This window comes from Martes martes, assembly GCF_963455335.1.
Source record: "Martes martes genome assembly, chromosome: 3".
NCBI classification, from domain to species: domain Eukaryota; kingdom Metazoa; phylum Chordata; class Mammalia; order Carnivora; family Mustelidae; genus Martes; species Martes martes.
Genome location: NC_137890.1, coordinates 171,284,946 through 171,302,439, shown reverse-complemented (window position 1 = coordinate 171,302,439; position 17,494 = coordinate 171,284,946). Strand labels below are relative to the sequence as shown.

Below are 17,494 nucleotides of genomic sequence, written 5' to 3'. Positions count from 1 at the left end.
CCCCACATCAGGCTCTGCCCCTCCCCTTGCAAGCTGGCTCTCTTCAAATAAATCAGTAAAATCTTTAAAAAAAAAAATGTTTTTTAAAAAGGAAATAGAAAAGTAGCTACAAAGTAGCAGCTGCCAAGGGAAGAAGCTACAAAATGCAGGCAGTAGAAAGCAGCCATGTGATACTGTGGACAAGCTGACGACCCTCTGGCTTTAATAGAACCATAAAGGAATCACTGTGTGTAGTCACTGACCCTCCTAATGATGATTCCAAACTATCAAGGTTACATTGTACTCAGACAGTTTATTTAAGGTGGTAAAGTATCTAATATAGTTAAGAAATATTTCTATCCAAAATTAACTACAATGTGTTAAGTGTTCCAAAAGATAAGCTTTTGTTAGCTCAAAGGTCTCCTCCAAGGTCTTACTGAGTCTCACTCTTCAATAGCCCAGAATAAAAGTAAACTACTTCTATAAGAAGATACAGAAATACAGAAACACAAATAACTTTAATGAGTTATAGTCAAGAAAAGGGAAGCTTGAATCTGTGATTGAAAAATGAAAACAGCTACAAGCATATCTACACAGAAATTACAAGGTTCAAGAGCTTAACATCAACCAACTGCTGTCAAAATAAATATTTAAAGAAACACAAAATAAAACCACTTAATAGTGGGGGACATCGAGGGAGGGGGACAAACCAAGAAAATGAATGGAGACTGGGCAGCAACTCCCAAAGCTGTTTTACAAACAGGGTCCACATCAGAGGAACAGACACACACCTGGCTAGGAATGTGACCGATGAGACAACAGACAGTGACCACAAGTCAGTTATAAATCAAAAATGACAACCGAAATCCCAGAGAGCCCTGAATTATTTAATCCAGACATTATCTAACCCCCCAGATTTGCTTGATGCTCTGGTGTTCATCATTCTCCATTAGAATGTAATGTGGGACAAACACATTACTGGTTGAAGGGGGCTGCAGAGCTAATCCATCCGTGAGGGTTAGGGTCCACAGTGTATCAGTGTGTTTATATAATGTGTTTCTTGATATGGAAACGTGACATGTCAAAGAAGGAACTACAGTTAAGATTTATTTTGAAATAATCAGCAGAATCTCAAACTTAGAAATAAATGAATCTCACTGTGTTCCTTCACTTCAGACTCTCATCTGGTACTTCACAAATCTCCAGCCTCAGGGACCAAACGTGGCAGGTCCCACCGCGTCTCCCTTCCCATGTCTTCAGAAGTATATTCAGGAAGACTTATCAAAGAATTCTTACGAATATTTTTAAATGAGCTAATTTATCTTGTCGATTCATTCACAAACACGAACACTCCAATCAGAGTAACCTCCCCAGGACTCCCCAGGCTCGGGCGTGTCTCCTATTCTGCAGCCCTGCCAGTCATGGGATTAGAAGCCCTTACTACTCCTGTGTTTAGACTTACTGTGATAGCCTTTTGTATCACGTGGACAAAATCTGTTCTAATCAGATAATCCCCAATTTCTGCCTCCACAGCAATCTAAAGGTGGAAAATAAAAAGCTTCACAAAAGAAGAAATTAAGACCTTCCAAAACAATTATTTTAGCAGTATGTAGTGAGGTCTACCAGCAAAAGGACTGGCCCCTAATTTAATTAACATCTGATTGACAATTTACTAATCTGGTGAGACCTAAGGAATACTGATACTAAAATGTGTTAGAGAAAATGCTCTACGTATATATACATATACTGTAGATAATAAACACAGTCACAAATTGCTAATTAACTGTAAGCAAGTATATACAATAAAAATATGTACCACGAGTCCAGTGTTGATTTTCACCACCAAGGAAAAATGCTATGGTTTAAATCATGATTTCTTGATGACTACATTAAGATAAAAAGCGATAAAAACGTAGGAACTGACATCCACGTAAATTTTAAGAAACTAAACACAACGCAAGATGAAGACAATTGACAGAAGAATTTAACACCTATGGTGGTACATTCAGACTAGGTACTCTACTACAATAAAGCCAGAATCAGTTATTTGACAATATTCTTGGTTTACTAAGGATGCCAAGTACTTTTGCTCATGGCAAGCGTGGACTGTTTTCATCAAAGAACATTAAAAGGCTGAGATAGTAATGATACTGCTTGTATTTTAACCAATGGTTCTGGTACTCTTCTCAATCTTTGATAGCTGATTATTTGAATAAAAAGACATGATGAATCAAAATATACACCAGTTTTAAAAAGAAAAGTCCTTCAAAGCAATCTCAGCATCTAAATGGTAAACACAGAACGAATTCCAATTCTGGCGTGTTAAGTTTTGTTTTCTTTTGTTTTTTTAATTCAAGGGAAAACTATGTATGAATGAGTCTCCCTATTTATAAAAACGTGAATGATCAAAACAGTGCAATGGCTGGGTTCTCACACCATGTGAGTTCAATCTGAAACGTTCATCTGGTGCAATATTCAGCTGTCAAGAGGGAGCAGCTCAAAGGACATCACACAATCAATAAACCAGCTGGAAGGAGCCATCCAGACTTTGCCCTGCCGAACCCTCTCCGGGCGATGATTAGACAAATCTTCGTAGATGATATACTGTGTGCAGAAGCGCTGATCGGAGTCCGGTCTTGCGTGATACGCAACCGTATTGATGGTCTGAGTCACGTCACTGTCTGGCTTGGGCTTTCTACTGAGGACCTGGCCCCCAGCTGCAGCAACAAGCTTAATAAGGTTGTCCTTTGGATGGTGTTTGAAGGTTCCCCCAAAATAGAAGTAGCATCCATCAAACAGCTTTGGCAACTGCAACAACAAGAAAAGGCTTGTTAAAAGCAGATCAAAATATTTTAAAACACTGCATATGAATGAGGAAAATAAAGATAAATAGTCATGAGCTGTTAAGAAGCTGCTAGGATAAACTGTATTTCAAGTACATTATTTAGGTCAAGAAAAGTACTTATGTATTTATAGGTTTCCTAGTCATAATTTTTCTCCTAGTTATAATTTTTCTCCTATATGTACCATCTCAGGAACTTCACTCTCCTCAGATTTTAGGTGTTGGGTGGAGTGTGTATGTTTCTGATCCACACACGTTTTAAAAAGCAAACAGAAACTGCTCATCGAACTTTACAGAATGTTATCACATTTGGGGGGACTCAAAGCCCACAAACTCCTAGGGGACCTGAAATGTGCTTCAGGGATACCCAGCCACAGTTAATAAAATTATACGAGTTACATCATTTCTGTGGCTCTTGCCCCAGTTCTGTCCATCCTTACTCAGGTCCCTATATGTGACCAACCTCGGGTCTCGAGGATAGACCTGGTGGGCGTGTGGCCTCCAAGGTTCCAGATACGTCTTCCCTGGGGTCCAATATACTATGAAGGCATGGTCAGGCATCCAATTAGCTACGAAACACACCACTTTGTGCGTTATGAAAGAAAAAGTTCCACAACTGCCTTTTATGAAAAGTTTTCTTTGTCCTTTCTAATATATATACACACACAGGATAATGGAATATTATCCATTAAAACTGCAATATGTGACAATACAGCCATATGGGAGCTAAATCCAAGCAGCAGCCATAAGTCCTCTTTCAAGTTACTCTCTGTATCTGAGACTTACCTCAGATTCGGAAAGGCTTATGGGAAGAAGGTTCAAGATGCCAACAATCCATTAACAGTATGAAATTATCATCTTCTGGATTTTACTGCTCATTGTGATCATCTCTCAGAATCAAGTGCTTGAAACAAGCACAATTAAAATTTTAATCAGTCACCTGTACTTGTTGAAAGGGCAAGAGACGTTTTTCCTGAAGGTGATACTATTAAGTTAAAATAAGACCAACGAAAGTAGTATCAAAGCACAAATACCAGCTGCTCCTTGTTGAGCCTGCTTCGCTGTGGTCCTTCAGGAATCTCATATTTTTCCTCCCTTTCACATGCTTTTCTCTGGAGACATGCTTTCACCCCTAACAAAAAAAAAGGATAAAAGCAAAGTAAGTATCAAGTGAGTATTTGTTTCTCACTGAAACAAGTAATTGACCTAGGTGATTTGTTTTAACTACTATTCTGAAACAGAAAAAGAAATCTTACTTATGCTAAAACAAAATGTTAATAAAAATGGTTTTCCAGGGGCGCCTGGGTGGCTCAGCGGGTTAAGCCTCTGCCTTCGGCTCAGGTCATGATCTCAGGGTCCTGGGATCGAGCCCCGCATCGGGCTCTCTGCTCAGCGGGGAGCCTTCTTCCTCTCTCTCTCTAATTGCCTCTCTGCCTACTTGTGATCTCTCTCTGTCCAATAAATAAAAATAAAATTTTAAAAAAAAAATGGTTTTCCAGGGGCACCTGGGTGGCTCAGTGGGTTAAGCCTCTGCCTTCGGCTCAGGTCATGATCTCAGGGTCCTGGGATGGAGCCCCACATCGGACTCTCTGCTCAGCGGGGAGCCTACTTCTCTCTCTCTCTCTGCCAGCCTTTCTGCCTACCTGTGATCTCTGTCTGTCAAATAAATAAATAAAATCTTTAAAAAAAAATGGTTTTCCATGTGAAGAAAATATAAGAAATCTTTCCTTCGGAGAACTGAGCAATGAAGGGCACTGAACACTAATTTTAGTTTCTCTTCTGAAAAACCTAAATCAATATGCTATTTCACGTGCAATCATAAAAATCTGAATTTTTATTTATAGCAATGACGAAAAGGAGAGTGGATAAAAAGTCCCTCATTTAGTTCAGCCCACAATGATTTAAACTTGAGGGCTGATCTCCTGCGCTGCTTGTTTCCACCATCCTAGGTCTAACCTCCTGTTAGACTCTAAAGTGAGCTGACAGAAGGAAAGTGCTTCTGCCCACGCGCCTAGCTCAGACGGCCACCCAGCAGAGACTCGAGAGTGCTTGTTAAATGTTAAGCAGAGCTTGGGACACGCTTGGAATTTGACAGGTACACAGCTGAATTCTCCAGTCTAGAGATGACTTGGTGAATATTTCAACTGCTTCAGAGCTGCTTCAATAGGGATGTTCCAAGATAGTGCTTAATATATAAAAGTCGCGAGATTTTAACAACTGTATTCTCCATCTCTCCAGAAGCAGAGCTTTGTCAAGAGACTGAATTTTTTCGTAACTTGGGACTGTTAATGCATACTCAAATTCAACACTCCACCTTGGGATAGCTATAATTCCTTATCATGTGATTCTTAATTTGTTAATTTTGCTTATGTTTTGGTATCCCTTTCCTCCAATGTTTTTAATACAAAAACCTATTTAGCCAAGTTTGTTATGCTGAACTTCTGAATCTTATTATTCTAACTTATCATAAACACCATCGTTCTGTAAAAATTGCTGGGTTTCTACATGTAATAAAAACTGCATCTTTAAAATATAATTTTTAATAACTGCCCACTGAGTAAAAATCTGTCTTTCTAACGGACCTAATATTAAAATATATAGTGTGTACTGAAAATGAGTCTCAATATTTTTGAGCAGGTCTAAGTATACCAGAAACATGCCAGTGTGCGTACATTGCATCATATGCTGTTTCTAATATTAAAAACGAACCTAAAAAAATTAGCAATCCAGCTCAATAATGGACTTACCTTAAACTCATTATTTTACATGTAAATTCTTATTTTTACTTTTTATCACTTAAGCATGTAGTCCCCTTCCTAAATCTCCTTTCCTAACGACACTCGCAGAGCATTCATACCAGTATCTTTAGATGAATGAACATGACAGCATATAAAGCCAAGGACTGAATACTCCTGTGACTACTGTAACAAATGAAGAGCAAATGTCTTAATTACAGAAATAAATGGGCTGGGCCTATGCTTCCTGCTTACCCATTTTACAAATTCACTTGGTTGATTATTTTTAAAAAATAATTTTAAAAACATATTTAAAAAACATATTAAAACGGTATCTATCGATCCTGGCGATATGCTGGCATTAGCTTCAGTCACCAGATACGGGAACGAGAGAAGTGTAGCATCTGGCAGTCACAGTTAGGGCAGCAGTCCCATGGGAAGACACCAATGCTTCTACTGCGTGACTGCCTCAAGTCATAAAATTTACAGCTTTATAGCAGTTGTTCAATAAATTTCTATAGAGTAAGAAAGAAAAATCCGGTGCTCTAATTAGTGCATTGAATTAAGAATACATTCTTCTGACATTCTCTTATTCTAAGCAACAATCTGCCAACTCTGTCTGTGCCACTTCATTATCAAGAAGAAAGAAAATAAAGCATTTTTCCCTCTGAAAATTAAGGAACAGTGCTTTAATAACATGCTTGAATGGTGACTAAGTGTTCTGTTAGTTGCTGTCATAGCCTAGAAAACATCAAGAATTTTTTGAAACTTTAGGAGTGACCTCATCTACTCCAAGGGTTGTAATTTCAATGCCCACAAGGGCAAAACCATCATGTAAACATAAAAGGAACACGATTTCCAGGGCCAGGAAATCGTGGTGACTGTAACCAATAGGAAAATGAGCATCATACATAAAGACACAAAACGTAAGGGGAAAAAAAGACCCAAAACGGAAATGGTTTACTGGACTGAGCTGTCCATGTAAATTGTATTTGCTTTGGCCCTTAGACTACCAATCTGAAATGCCTAATGCTTCCTCTAATCAATCTCTTCATTTCAGATAAGAAACTTCAGTCTTTTTTTTTTTTTTAAGATTCTATTTATTTATTTATTTGAGAGAGCAAAAGCAGGAGCGGGGGAGGGGCCGAGGGAGAAGGAGAAGCAGACTCTGTGGACTCTGAGCAGGGAGCCTGACCTGCGACTCGATCCCAGGACCCCAGGATGATGACTTGAGCTGAAGGCAGATGCTTAACCAAATGAGCCATCTTGGTGCCCCGAAACTTAAGTGTTAAGAGATCTAGGCAGTTTTCTCAGTGACACAACTAAGAACAAAAACTCAGGTATCTTCAACTTGTAGATCAGTTTTTTAATCTTTATTCTTCTTTAATCTTTATTCTTTTATTAAAAAATAAAGCATCTAAGGAAATGTCAGGCTTTCTCTACTCAGATTTAACATACTGTACACTTCTTACAATAAGTCCTATAATCACTTAATAGATGACTAAATAGGAGGATCTTCATTTTTAAGAGATTAACAAAAAAGCGTACCAAATGGCAAGAACTAGTGACTGCCGTGGGAGAGGAGGAGTGGGAAGAACAATGCATTTGGCTTTGTCTTAGTGAATCATTAAGTTTATTGCTACTCTTTCTCAACACTTACTTATTGACATTTATGATAATTACATATCAATTCATATCAATTTTCTAGTGAACCTCTTTTGAGATAAACCAACTACCTTGATCTACTAAACAAGTCAAAAAAAAAAAAAGGATAAGATTCTTTCTTTATTTATTTTTAAGATTTATTTATTTGACAGAGACAGCAAGAGAGGGAACACAAGCTGGGGGAGTGGTAGAGGGAGAGGCAGGCTTCCCACAGAGCAGAGAGCAGAGAGCCCAATGCGGGGCTGGATCCCAGGACCTGTGATGGGAATCTGAGCCCAAGGCAGGGGCTTAAGGGCTGAGCCACCCAGGCACCCCGAAGAGAATAAGATGCTTTAAAATAAACTTGCAGCAATTTAAATGTGATACATTAACAACATCAATGGATTTGAAAGAATCTACCAGCCAAAACATTACCAAATTAACAAGTCGAGATAATGGATGGTATTCTAAGACTTTATTTACTCAATAGAAGTTAAGCAAACTGTAGCAAGAAAATTCCTAAATCTATCTTCCATGTTAAACAGAATATCAGAACTTTCATAACATTCATTGACATAAAGTAATCCAAAGTAAATATATACTATAATCCTTAGTCTCTATATGTACATCGATTTTAAAATGGGCCATATCCACCAACTAAAAGACACATCTTAAAACTTTACCAAAAAATGTTTTGTTTGTAATATTTATTTACTAAAGTTGGTATTATTCCATCATCAGACACTAAAACAGCATAGCAGAAAGATGGATACTTATTCTCTCTTTTGAAGAAGTCGGAAGCATATGCAAGCCCGCTTATTGGCTTTTCAGCTAATAATTTCCAAACCAAAATGACTTTAAATGAACAGGCTATGTTATTTATGTAAATAAATTTCTACTATGCCAGAATGATATATACATTAAAATGTATGGAGCCACTATCCTTATAAAAAGTTCATATCCTTTCTTTCTTTTCACATGTTCCATTATGTTTTGATATTTTGACTGATGCTATCACTTTGCAGAAATATAGGAATGAATTACCTCTTTTATTAAAATTCAGAGATTCTTTTAGCCCACATATATTCCTGATCATGTCTACCACTTCAGGTAAGCTTTCCTTTGGCCCTGATTTATTACTTTTTTATATATAGGTAAGCAGCCCAATTCCCAAAGTACTGCTTAACTCAAAGTCATTAAAAGTAGCTCTGGCTACCTTAGCAAAGCCTGGAATTTTTGCATACTAATGCAGCTTATGAATACTGGGCTACAATAATTTTTTAAAAAGAAGTTTGTACTACACAGAAAGGTATTCCTTTATCTTAAATTTTAGTAACCACTCTTACCTCCTACACCTCGTAATAGCACATATATCAAAGAATGTGTATTTTCTTGAACTGATGATGATGTTTGTGAATCTATACTAAGCTTAACCACTGTTTTCCAGTTTTAGAAGGGAAAATCTAGTTTTAAATCATGGAAATGGGAAGGACTAGGAAAACTGGTTCCTAAATCCACAGTTATATACAAATGATTATAAAATACAATGAAGATGTAATAAAGCTTTAAAATGGAAATCTCTTAAATGTCCAAAGTGGGAAACTACCCTTGCACGGAAGGCCACAGAGTCTGCTCACTTTTGTCAAAACCTAGAGTAGTAAATAAACCCCTATTTTAAAGAACTGCTATTTTTCTGGAACCACTGGCTATCCGTAACTGAAGTAGCACTGAAAATCAGAATTAAATATCACTCTCAGCCAACACCTAAGTCCTAAATAAATAAAAATAAAGAATCAAATATCATTCTATGTCAAAATCAAAAGTCCTAATAAATATATCACTGATCCAAACCAGGCACTTATGAAGCTCAAAGTAACAGCATATTAGTTAAACAGACATTGAGAAATTCCCCCTCTGATTCTATTAAAAATGAATAGCCAAGCTGTACAAATAAAATAATTCATTTTTTAAGTGCTTTTCTATTGGACTTTTTAGGGAAAGAAGCTATGAGATCACTAATCCTTAGAAAAAAGAAAATCATTACAGAAAAACTTTCACAACAGTGACAAAAACAATGGAAAAACAACTTACACTCTCCCTGCAATTTCTGAAAACCTGGCGCTGGTACAAGAAATAAGCCCAATATTACGAAATGCCACAGTATAGAGTGCAAGGACAAGGAAATGAAGGATGAAAATATAAAATAAAAGCTAAATGTTTCACTCATGCCATCATAAACTTCTAGGCTAGGGATATCAGAGAAAATGCTATCACAGATCGTTAAACTTTGTAATTCTATATAAATACTTTTATATAGTTATTGGTTATTGGTTATCTGGCTACTTTTTAAGCTACTATTACAATTACAAACATATTTATATATAATAACATATAACTTCATAGGACAGTATGCTGAATTTATTTTATTCAATGCATATTGAAAAACAGATCAAATTCTACCACAAAAATATATTACATGCTGTCCTGGGGTGGCGGGGTGGCTGGGTGGCTCAGTCGGTTGAGTTTTTGACTCTCGACTGGCTCAGGTCATGGTCTCAGGGCCATGAACTCGAGGTCGTGAAATCAAACCCTGCCTCAGGCTCTGCACTCAGCCAGGGTCTGCTCGAGATTCTCTCTCCCTCTCCCTCTGCCCTTTCCCCTGCTCACACACACTCTCTCTAAAATAAATAAATATATTTTTAAGTATAGAGATATATATTACAGGCTGTATCACAAGATTTTATTAGGCAAAATTTGGGTATCAATTCTAAAACCTCATATTGTGAATAATACCAATATCCCCTTTTTATTTTTTTAAAGATTTATTTATTTGAGAGAGAGAGAGAGCATGAGCGAGCACGTACAAGCAAGAGGAACAGCACAGGGAGAAGGAGAAGCAGACTCCCCACCGAGCAGGGAGCCCAATGTGGGGCTCGATCCCAGGACCCTGAGATCATGACCTGAGCCGATGGCAGCTGCTTATCTGACTGAGCCTCCCAGGTGGCCCCCAAAAATCCGCATTTTTAGAGTTGTGGTTCAAGACTTTTCCTTAATATAATAATTTAAAAACTCATACTTGGTGTTCTTTAGTCATATATTTAAATTTTAAATACGTATATCAGAATTTGTTTTGACTGGTAGAACAATCATCACAACAAAACATACCTGCTAGGTCTACAGAACTATACCCAAAAGACTGGGTATATCTGACTACAGCAAAGTACACACACAAGTGCTAATTCCCATATAAAGACAGAAGCCCTTATCTAGCCAATTCATCTTTGGAAAGTTGGAAAAGAAGACAAACTTTCTAAATGTCATGACAGCTTGAGAAGCTGAGTTTCTTCCTAGAGCACCTGGATTTCATTTAAAAGACACATTGGGTGTTTTCGTTTTTGTTGTTGTTTTTCAGAGAGAGAGAAAGAGCAAGCAGGGGGAGGGGCAAAGAGAGGGGGAGAGAATCTCAAGCCGGCTCCAGCCTGGGCACAGAGCCTGATACATGAGCAGGAGCTCAGTCTCACAACCCTGAGACCACGGCCCAAGGTGAAATCAAGTCAGATGCTTAACTGACTGAGACATGAGACGCCCCAGACACACAGCGTTTTTTTTTAAATGTCACAAAACAGGCCTCTGCCTATCAATCCATCCGTGTTTTTTTCTTGACTGTCCTGCGCCTGTATGCATTCACACATTTAGATAACGTTAAAAGTGAAGAGAGAATTGTTTTATGTTTTTAAAAATTTCAACAACCCTTTTTTAATACTTTTGATCTTAATAATTATCACATAAAAATGAAGTTTTTCAGAGAATATAATTTAAACTTTTCTTAATTATTTCTGATTTAAGGTTATCCCCCCTATGTCCTGCTATTGGGAATAACAATGAAAATAACTTTTTTCTTTCTTCTGTATTTTTTGCTTAGGACAAATCCTCAGAAGTGGGACTATTAGATCAAAAGATTTTTTTTTTTTTAATAATTCCTACAGAATCTTTTGTGAAGGATTTCAGCAAACATGAAGTTGCCTATCAATTTTAGTTGATAGAATAGCTTTGGTATATTTATTTTCTTAGAAATTAGCAAACTTTAAATAGAACTAAATAGATTCTTTTCTATTTTATTGAATAGAATAAAATTTCAAGAAACATATTTAAGTATAAGTCTGTTAACCTAAATATTTATAATATGAGGGTATAATGATTGTCTTTTAGGTTCCGTCCTCCTCAACTAGAACAGAAACAAAAAAAAACATCCTATTTGGCACTTCCTCACCTCAAAGACACCACTCCAGAGTAAAATGTTTGGCACATTCCCATGGCAATGCCCTCGGGTGCTAAGGACTTTCAAAACTTCTCCAGCAGCTAAACTTAGAGGAGAATGGGGAAGAGGGAGAGATTATTAAAGAAAAGATGACAGCCATCTGCTCTCCTCTTCACATTGAGATGAGAAGTGAAGAGGCAGAATTAAAAAAAAAAAAAAAAAAGTCAGGCTAGAGGAAATTTTGAAAGCAGTATACTAAGAGGAAAGGTCAATAGAAGATATGTCCTCTTTTTGAAGGCTAGTTTACATCTTTAGGATGTAGTTCCATCGTATTCAGTCTAGAAGGTGAACAAAAATCACTGATTCATGTATCTTCTATTTTTTCATTCTAGTCACGTCTTTAATTACCCAGATTCACCCTTGTACGATGATGGTTCTAAGTTGCATGTAAGGAATTAGCACCAAAACCAGGACTTAAGCAGGAGCTCAGCTTTACATTTAATCTTAAAGGCATTTTCCTATCTGTTATCTCCCATTTCTGTAAAATATGTATAAAACAAATACAATGAAACAAATGGTTGGCACAATAGTATAAGTAGAGCCTCATCTCAGAATCTCCACTGGTCTATCCACTAACTGTGACACTGTAATATACTCTTCACATATAGTGTGGGAAAATGAGACAGTAACCAATTAAGACAAAACATGGTTAAACAGAGAATTTCCAACAGCTAAACTTAGAGAACTGTAATTCTTTTCTGTTAATTTGTTTAAATTCATTTGATTTGTTACATTATTTTGGTAATTATCTGCAGAGAAAAGTTTAGATAGAATTTCATCTTGAATCTACTTGGCTTATGGAACGTCCCATGGAAAGATAATACTGAAGTTTCCATATAGTTAAACAAGTCAAGATTTTGTCTACTGGCAAGCTAACTGCTATCTTCAACCACAAGACCTCCTTTTAATAAATCACAAGTCTTTACAATTAATTTTGAAAGCTTTGGTCCATCTCATGTTTCTTCAATACATATGTTTGTTTCAGAAAGCTCTGACTAGATCTGAATATTTAAAAAAATCAAACTGACGTGTCTGATACAAAAAAAAACAACGAAGTGAGAAATATATATTAGGACAGAAGGTATTTGCAGTTTCTTGTCTTCTCTTGATAAACCCAGTGACTATTTACAGTAATTGCCCCAAACCCTGACCCTATTTCTCTCTGGATTCTTCGTTAGAAAGTACAAGGATACGAACTTTTAAGGAGATTTCATACGACAGGGGCACTGGGTGGCTCAGTGGGTTAAGCATCTGCCTTAGGCTCAGGTCATGATCAAAGGGTCCTGGGATGAAACCATGTGAGGTTCCTGCTCAGCAGGGAACCTGCTTCTCCCTCTCCCTCTGCCTCTGCCTGCTGCTCTGCCTACTTGTGCCCCCCACCCCCGTCCATGTGTCTAATAAATAAATAAATAAATAAATCTTTTAAAAAATAAAAAATTTAAAAAATTAGAAGAAAAAAGGAGATTCCACACATCCTTTATCCTACAGAACTACCGACACTGGAGGGTGTTATTCACCACTGAGAGCATCCTCAAATAGCACACTACTGAGTCAGCTTGAGTCCATCGTGATTCTATAAAAATGACAGGCCAAGCCATTAAAATGATAAAACTTCCATTTCCTAAAGAAGGCAGATTTTATGGAAATGAATCATGTAGCCTGTAATATTTAACCAGATACAAGTTAAGCATATTCACAAGAGCAAGACTAAACTGGCAATGCCTTAACTTTCAAAATTTCACATGCCTTCTTTATTGTTAAGACTTTGTTATTATGAAAATCTGTTCCTTCCCGTAACCACTGGCAAAGCCTCTGGAGTAGGTTCGGTAAAACAGCATCTACAGTCATGAAACCAAATGTTTTAAACACTGAGACCTAGTAAGACTTACCACAGATTTTTAAAGGGAAAAGAAATTCAAAAGTAAGAATGAGAAAGGGAAACTTTTTTTTTTTCTATGTACATAATCAGTCAGTCCGACTGCTTATCATACTCCTTGAACTGGTGGTCATAACCAGGCCAGAATGATCACAGATAGGATGAGCAGAGACAAGTGACAGTGCTGGTCATAGACTTAGCTGGATCTGACCCAGCAGTGGAGACGGGCATCACAAGGACAGTGATAGCTGCATTTAAAAAGGACATGAATATCAAGTACTAAAGGGAAACTGTTCTACAAACCAAATTAATTTCAAACTAGAGATCAAATTAATAACACAATTAAAATCTTGATAAATCAAGTATTTCTACCATAAAAACTTCAAAGCACAGAGCCATAACATGGAGTTTTTAAAAACTAATTCTAATCCAATCTTTGCTTCCTAAAAAGAACGTTTCATTAAAAATACTGGTTATCCTTTATTAACTTTTTAATTTGGAATGATTAATCAGAGGAAGATACACAGAAATGTGTGGGGAAGTCCCATGCGCCCTTCCTCCAGTGTCCAATCCAACTCCCTATACGCAGTTCGAGCACAGGATCAGAACCAAGAATCTGACACGAACACAATCCACTGAGCTGCTTCAGATTTCATCAGTTATCTATGTGCTCTGGTCTGGTGCGCACAGGCACGCAGATCTGTACAATGCAATCACGTATGTAGCCCTGTGCAATGTAACCACCCCCAGGATCAAGATACTCACCCCCATCATCACAAGACCCCTGTGTACCCCTTTACTGCCATTATTCTCTTCTAAAACTTAGTTCAAAAAACAGGTATACCCATTGTCCAATTTTAGCCATTGTATGCAAAGCAGATACTTTAGCTAATGACGAATAGGAAATAACCCTGTATGAGCTCTTTCTCTGAAGTCCTAAGTGAATCCAAGGATAAGGAAAGCGAGTAAGTGAGAGCAGGGAAGGTAAAAGGCAGTTCTCAGAGTGGTGGTGCTTGACCATCAACAAGAAGCAGACAAGGACAATACATCTGCGACAGAGGTGTGGATAACAGTGGGTGTAATTGCTCCAAATCAGGTAGTACAAGGCAGTCTAAACTTCCAACAGTTTCCAAAAATATACTGGATCAGCTAAGAAAGCATACACAGTTTTTAGAAATCATAAAGCGAGGGGTGGCTGGATGGCTCAGGAGGTCAAGCATCTGACTCCTGGTTTCAGCTCAGGTCATGATCTTACGTGGTGAGATCGAGCCCCAGGTCAGGCTCCACAGTGGGCATGGAGCCTGCTTAAGATTCTCTCCCTCACCCTCTCTATTCCTTCCCCACCCCTAAAAAAAATCATAAAACGAAAGCCTTAAACTATTTCATATCATGGTAGTGTATTTTAAACATATGTTTATTAAGTTAAATATATTGTAACAATGATATGTATTGCTTAAACTTCAAAGTCTACTATATAATCCACTTATTCTTTATTAAAATAGTTCATAGTGTATAAAAAAAGACTTTAAAAAATACCAAAAGCACTTCTGTGGACACATCTAGAACATCTAAATGATACCAATATAAGAAGCTTTTTCAAAATGCAGTGACTAACCAGAGGTTAAAAAAAAAAAATTAAGTTCCTTAAATAATTATTGGCAGCAGAGTACCATACAAAAAGAAATTAGTCAACTTAATTCATTTTATAGTTCTCCCAAGTCCAGTACTTACATTCAAATTTTAAGATCCAACATCCATTGAGAATCCCAAGCATACATTTTAGGGTACTTTGAACTATATCCCCAGGAACAATGACATGAGTCACTAGAATACAAAAAAAAAAGAGAGAGAGAGAGAGAGAAACAAAGATATAAACCAAAATAATTCTCCAACTATTATAATCTGTACCTCATAATCTGGATTTTCTTCAAAAGCAACAATCTTTATACTACTTTTTAAATTTAATATCATTCTCCATCCTGGCCAACAACATGAAAAATCAGATCATAAACCATGAAACTTAAAGCCATATTAGCAAACATATTTTTCTCTTATTTTCAAACTGTAACTAAGAATTAAAGCATTACATTGCACACAATTTATTTGTCATTAGTGAACTCAAAAGTTTGCCTTTCTGATGCAGTTCTGTCCTAAAATATGTGCAAAGCTTTAAACTTCATATTTCCTAACTAAATTAGGCCTATAAGTAGTTTATAACTATAAACACATTTTCAACATATTACAAGATTCAAAGTATACTGCCAATCCCCAATGGTTAAAACATATAAATTATCAAGGGAGGTCTACAAAGGGATTACTTATTTAAAATTTTTTTGAACCAAAAGTAAGTATATAAATCTCCTCACCTGTATTGTCAAATTCAGCACATTTTTTAGCCTTAAGAATTGCTGCAAGCTCGCTGAGCATTTTTTGTTGTTCTGAAGAAAGCCCACTGCCTATAAGCACAAGAGGTCCATCCCTACGCTGACCAGTGTTCGTCTGTTAAGGGAGATACCACAGTGTTAAAATCATTTAAAGACTAGAGAAAGATATTAAATGACTTGCTCTTGATAGAAGCCTGAGTCGCTATTCTTATCTTCCTCTATCTAGTAATTCCCCACAATTTCCATCAAATCGTTACTCAGAGCCTTAATGCTCAATGCATTTTATTAGTCCTTTATTTTTTCCCCCAATAAAACGCTATTTGGAATATCAATCTAAATCCAGGGCATCTTGTCTTCTTGATTCTACATTAGATCTCTGTAGGACTTTACAACGTCATTCTGTCACCAGGAAGCCTTTTTTTTTCTTAAGTAACCCAAAACACTAAAAAATATCAATTTCCTATCTCCCCTCCACTAACTTATTCCACTAAAGTTAAAACTCAGTTTGGCCTTTTTATTTTAAACTGAGATTATGTGAAAAATCAAAGAACACTAAAGCTTCTAATCGCACTGAGCTCAAAAATCGAAAACAAACTCTTAACATCAAAACAGCTACCTATTAAAACCAAGAAAATTAAAAGAGACAAGGAAATACAAAAGTTAGATTAGATTCACCAACAGTAATAACTCAACATAGCTCATGAAAAGGAAAGAACTGCTCTAACACCGACCAATATTTTCACTTGAAGAGAAGGACACAGAACTTACATGAGACAAAGAAAACAAAAATAAAGAGAAGACAAGATTAGAAGTGAAAGATTCGGGACGCCTGAGTGGCTCAGTTGGTTAAGCCGCTGCCTTCGGCTCAGGTTATGATCCCAGCATCCTGGGATCGAGTCCCACATCGGGCTCCTTGCTCAGCAGGGAGCCTGCTTCTCCCTCTGCCTACTACTCTGCCTGCCTGTGCTCGCTCGCTCTCTCTCTCTGACAAATAAATAAAATCTTAAAAAAAAAAAAAAGTGAAAGATTCAAAGAAACAATGAGATGGATAATGCCTCCAACACCAGTCAACAGAACTTAACGAATGGAATTGGAATGAGAGTTGGCCACAAGCTATCTAATACAAGACAAGCAATGACCCAGCAAAGAAGAAAAGAAAAAGCAAATCATCACCACCGTATTAGAGGACAAAAAGCCAAACACAGTACTGTAATTTTCAAATATAAGACATAGGGCCCTCTGACATGTGTGACTTTATATGCAGAGGATTTTTCTGGATTGTCAAAAGCTCCAAAGAACACGAGTGAAACACTGAAGGTATGATCACTAGCACAGTTCAACATCTAGATTCAAGAAAGTTTGTATTTAAATATTCACTTTACATATCAGAGTAGTGATGATTCAGTCTGATGCCCTACAGTGAAACATCTACGTTGTTTAGCTACATCTATAAACAGATCAAACTCATTCACTGAAATCTATTGATGGATTCTACTACTTATTAAGCAAGTATGTATACAAGATTTTTAAAGAGATTTCTATAAAAGTTTTTTTTTTTTTAATGGCAATATTTAGCACTTAAGAGTTCAGTTTCCTGAATTACTTATTTATATAAGGTTCAAGGGGCAAAGGTTTTACTGGACAAGTTTACATACACTTACATCACATTTCTGTATATGTATCTTCCCTATTCTCTAAGTTATAAGGTGATGTAAT

General features: G+C 36.9%; 1 protein-coding gene across 1 annotated transcript in view; it reads right to left on the bottom strand.

Annotated features, from left to right (window-relative positions):
• Positions 1 to 280: 280 nt before the first annotated feature.
• The window catches only part of BARD1 (BRCA1 associated RING domain 1), an 80,613-nt gene continuing 63,399 nt past the window's right edge, over positions 281 to 17,494 (bottom strand). The window contains exons 8-11 of the mRNA XM_080798423.1: positions 15,761 to 15,893; positions 15,126 to 15,218; positions 3,856 to 3,953; positions 281 to 2,787 (exon numbers count right to left, since the gene is read on the bottom strand). Coding sequence (XP_080654549.1) covers positions 2,455 to 2,787; positions 3,856 to 3,953; positions 15,126 to 15,218; positions 15,761 to 15,893 — 657 coding nt within the window. The 3' untranslated portion in view covers positions 281 to 2,454. The remainder of the gene's footprint in view (positions 2,788 to 3,855; positions 3,954 to 15,125; positions 15,219 to 15,760; positions 15,894 to 17,494) is intronic.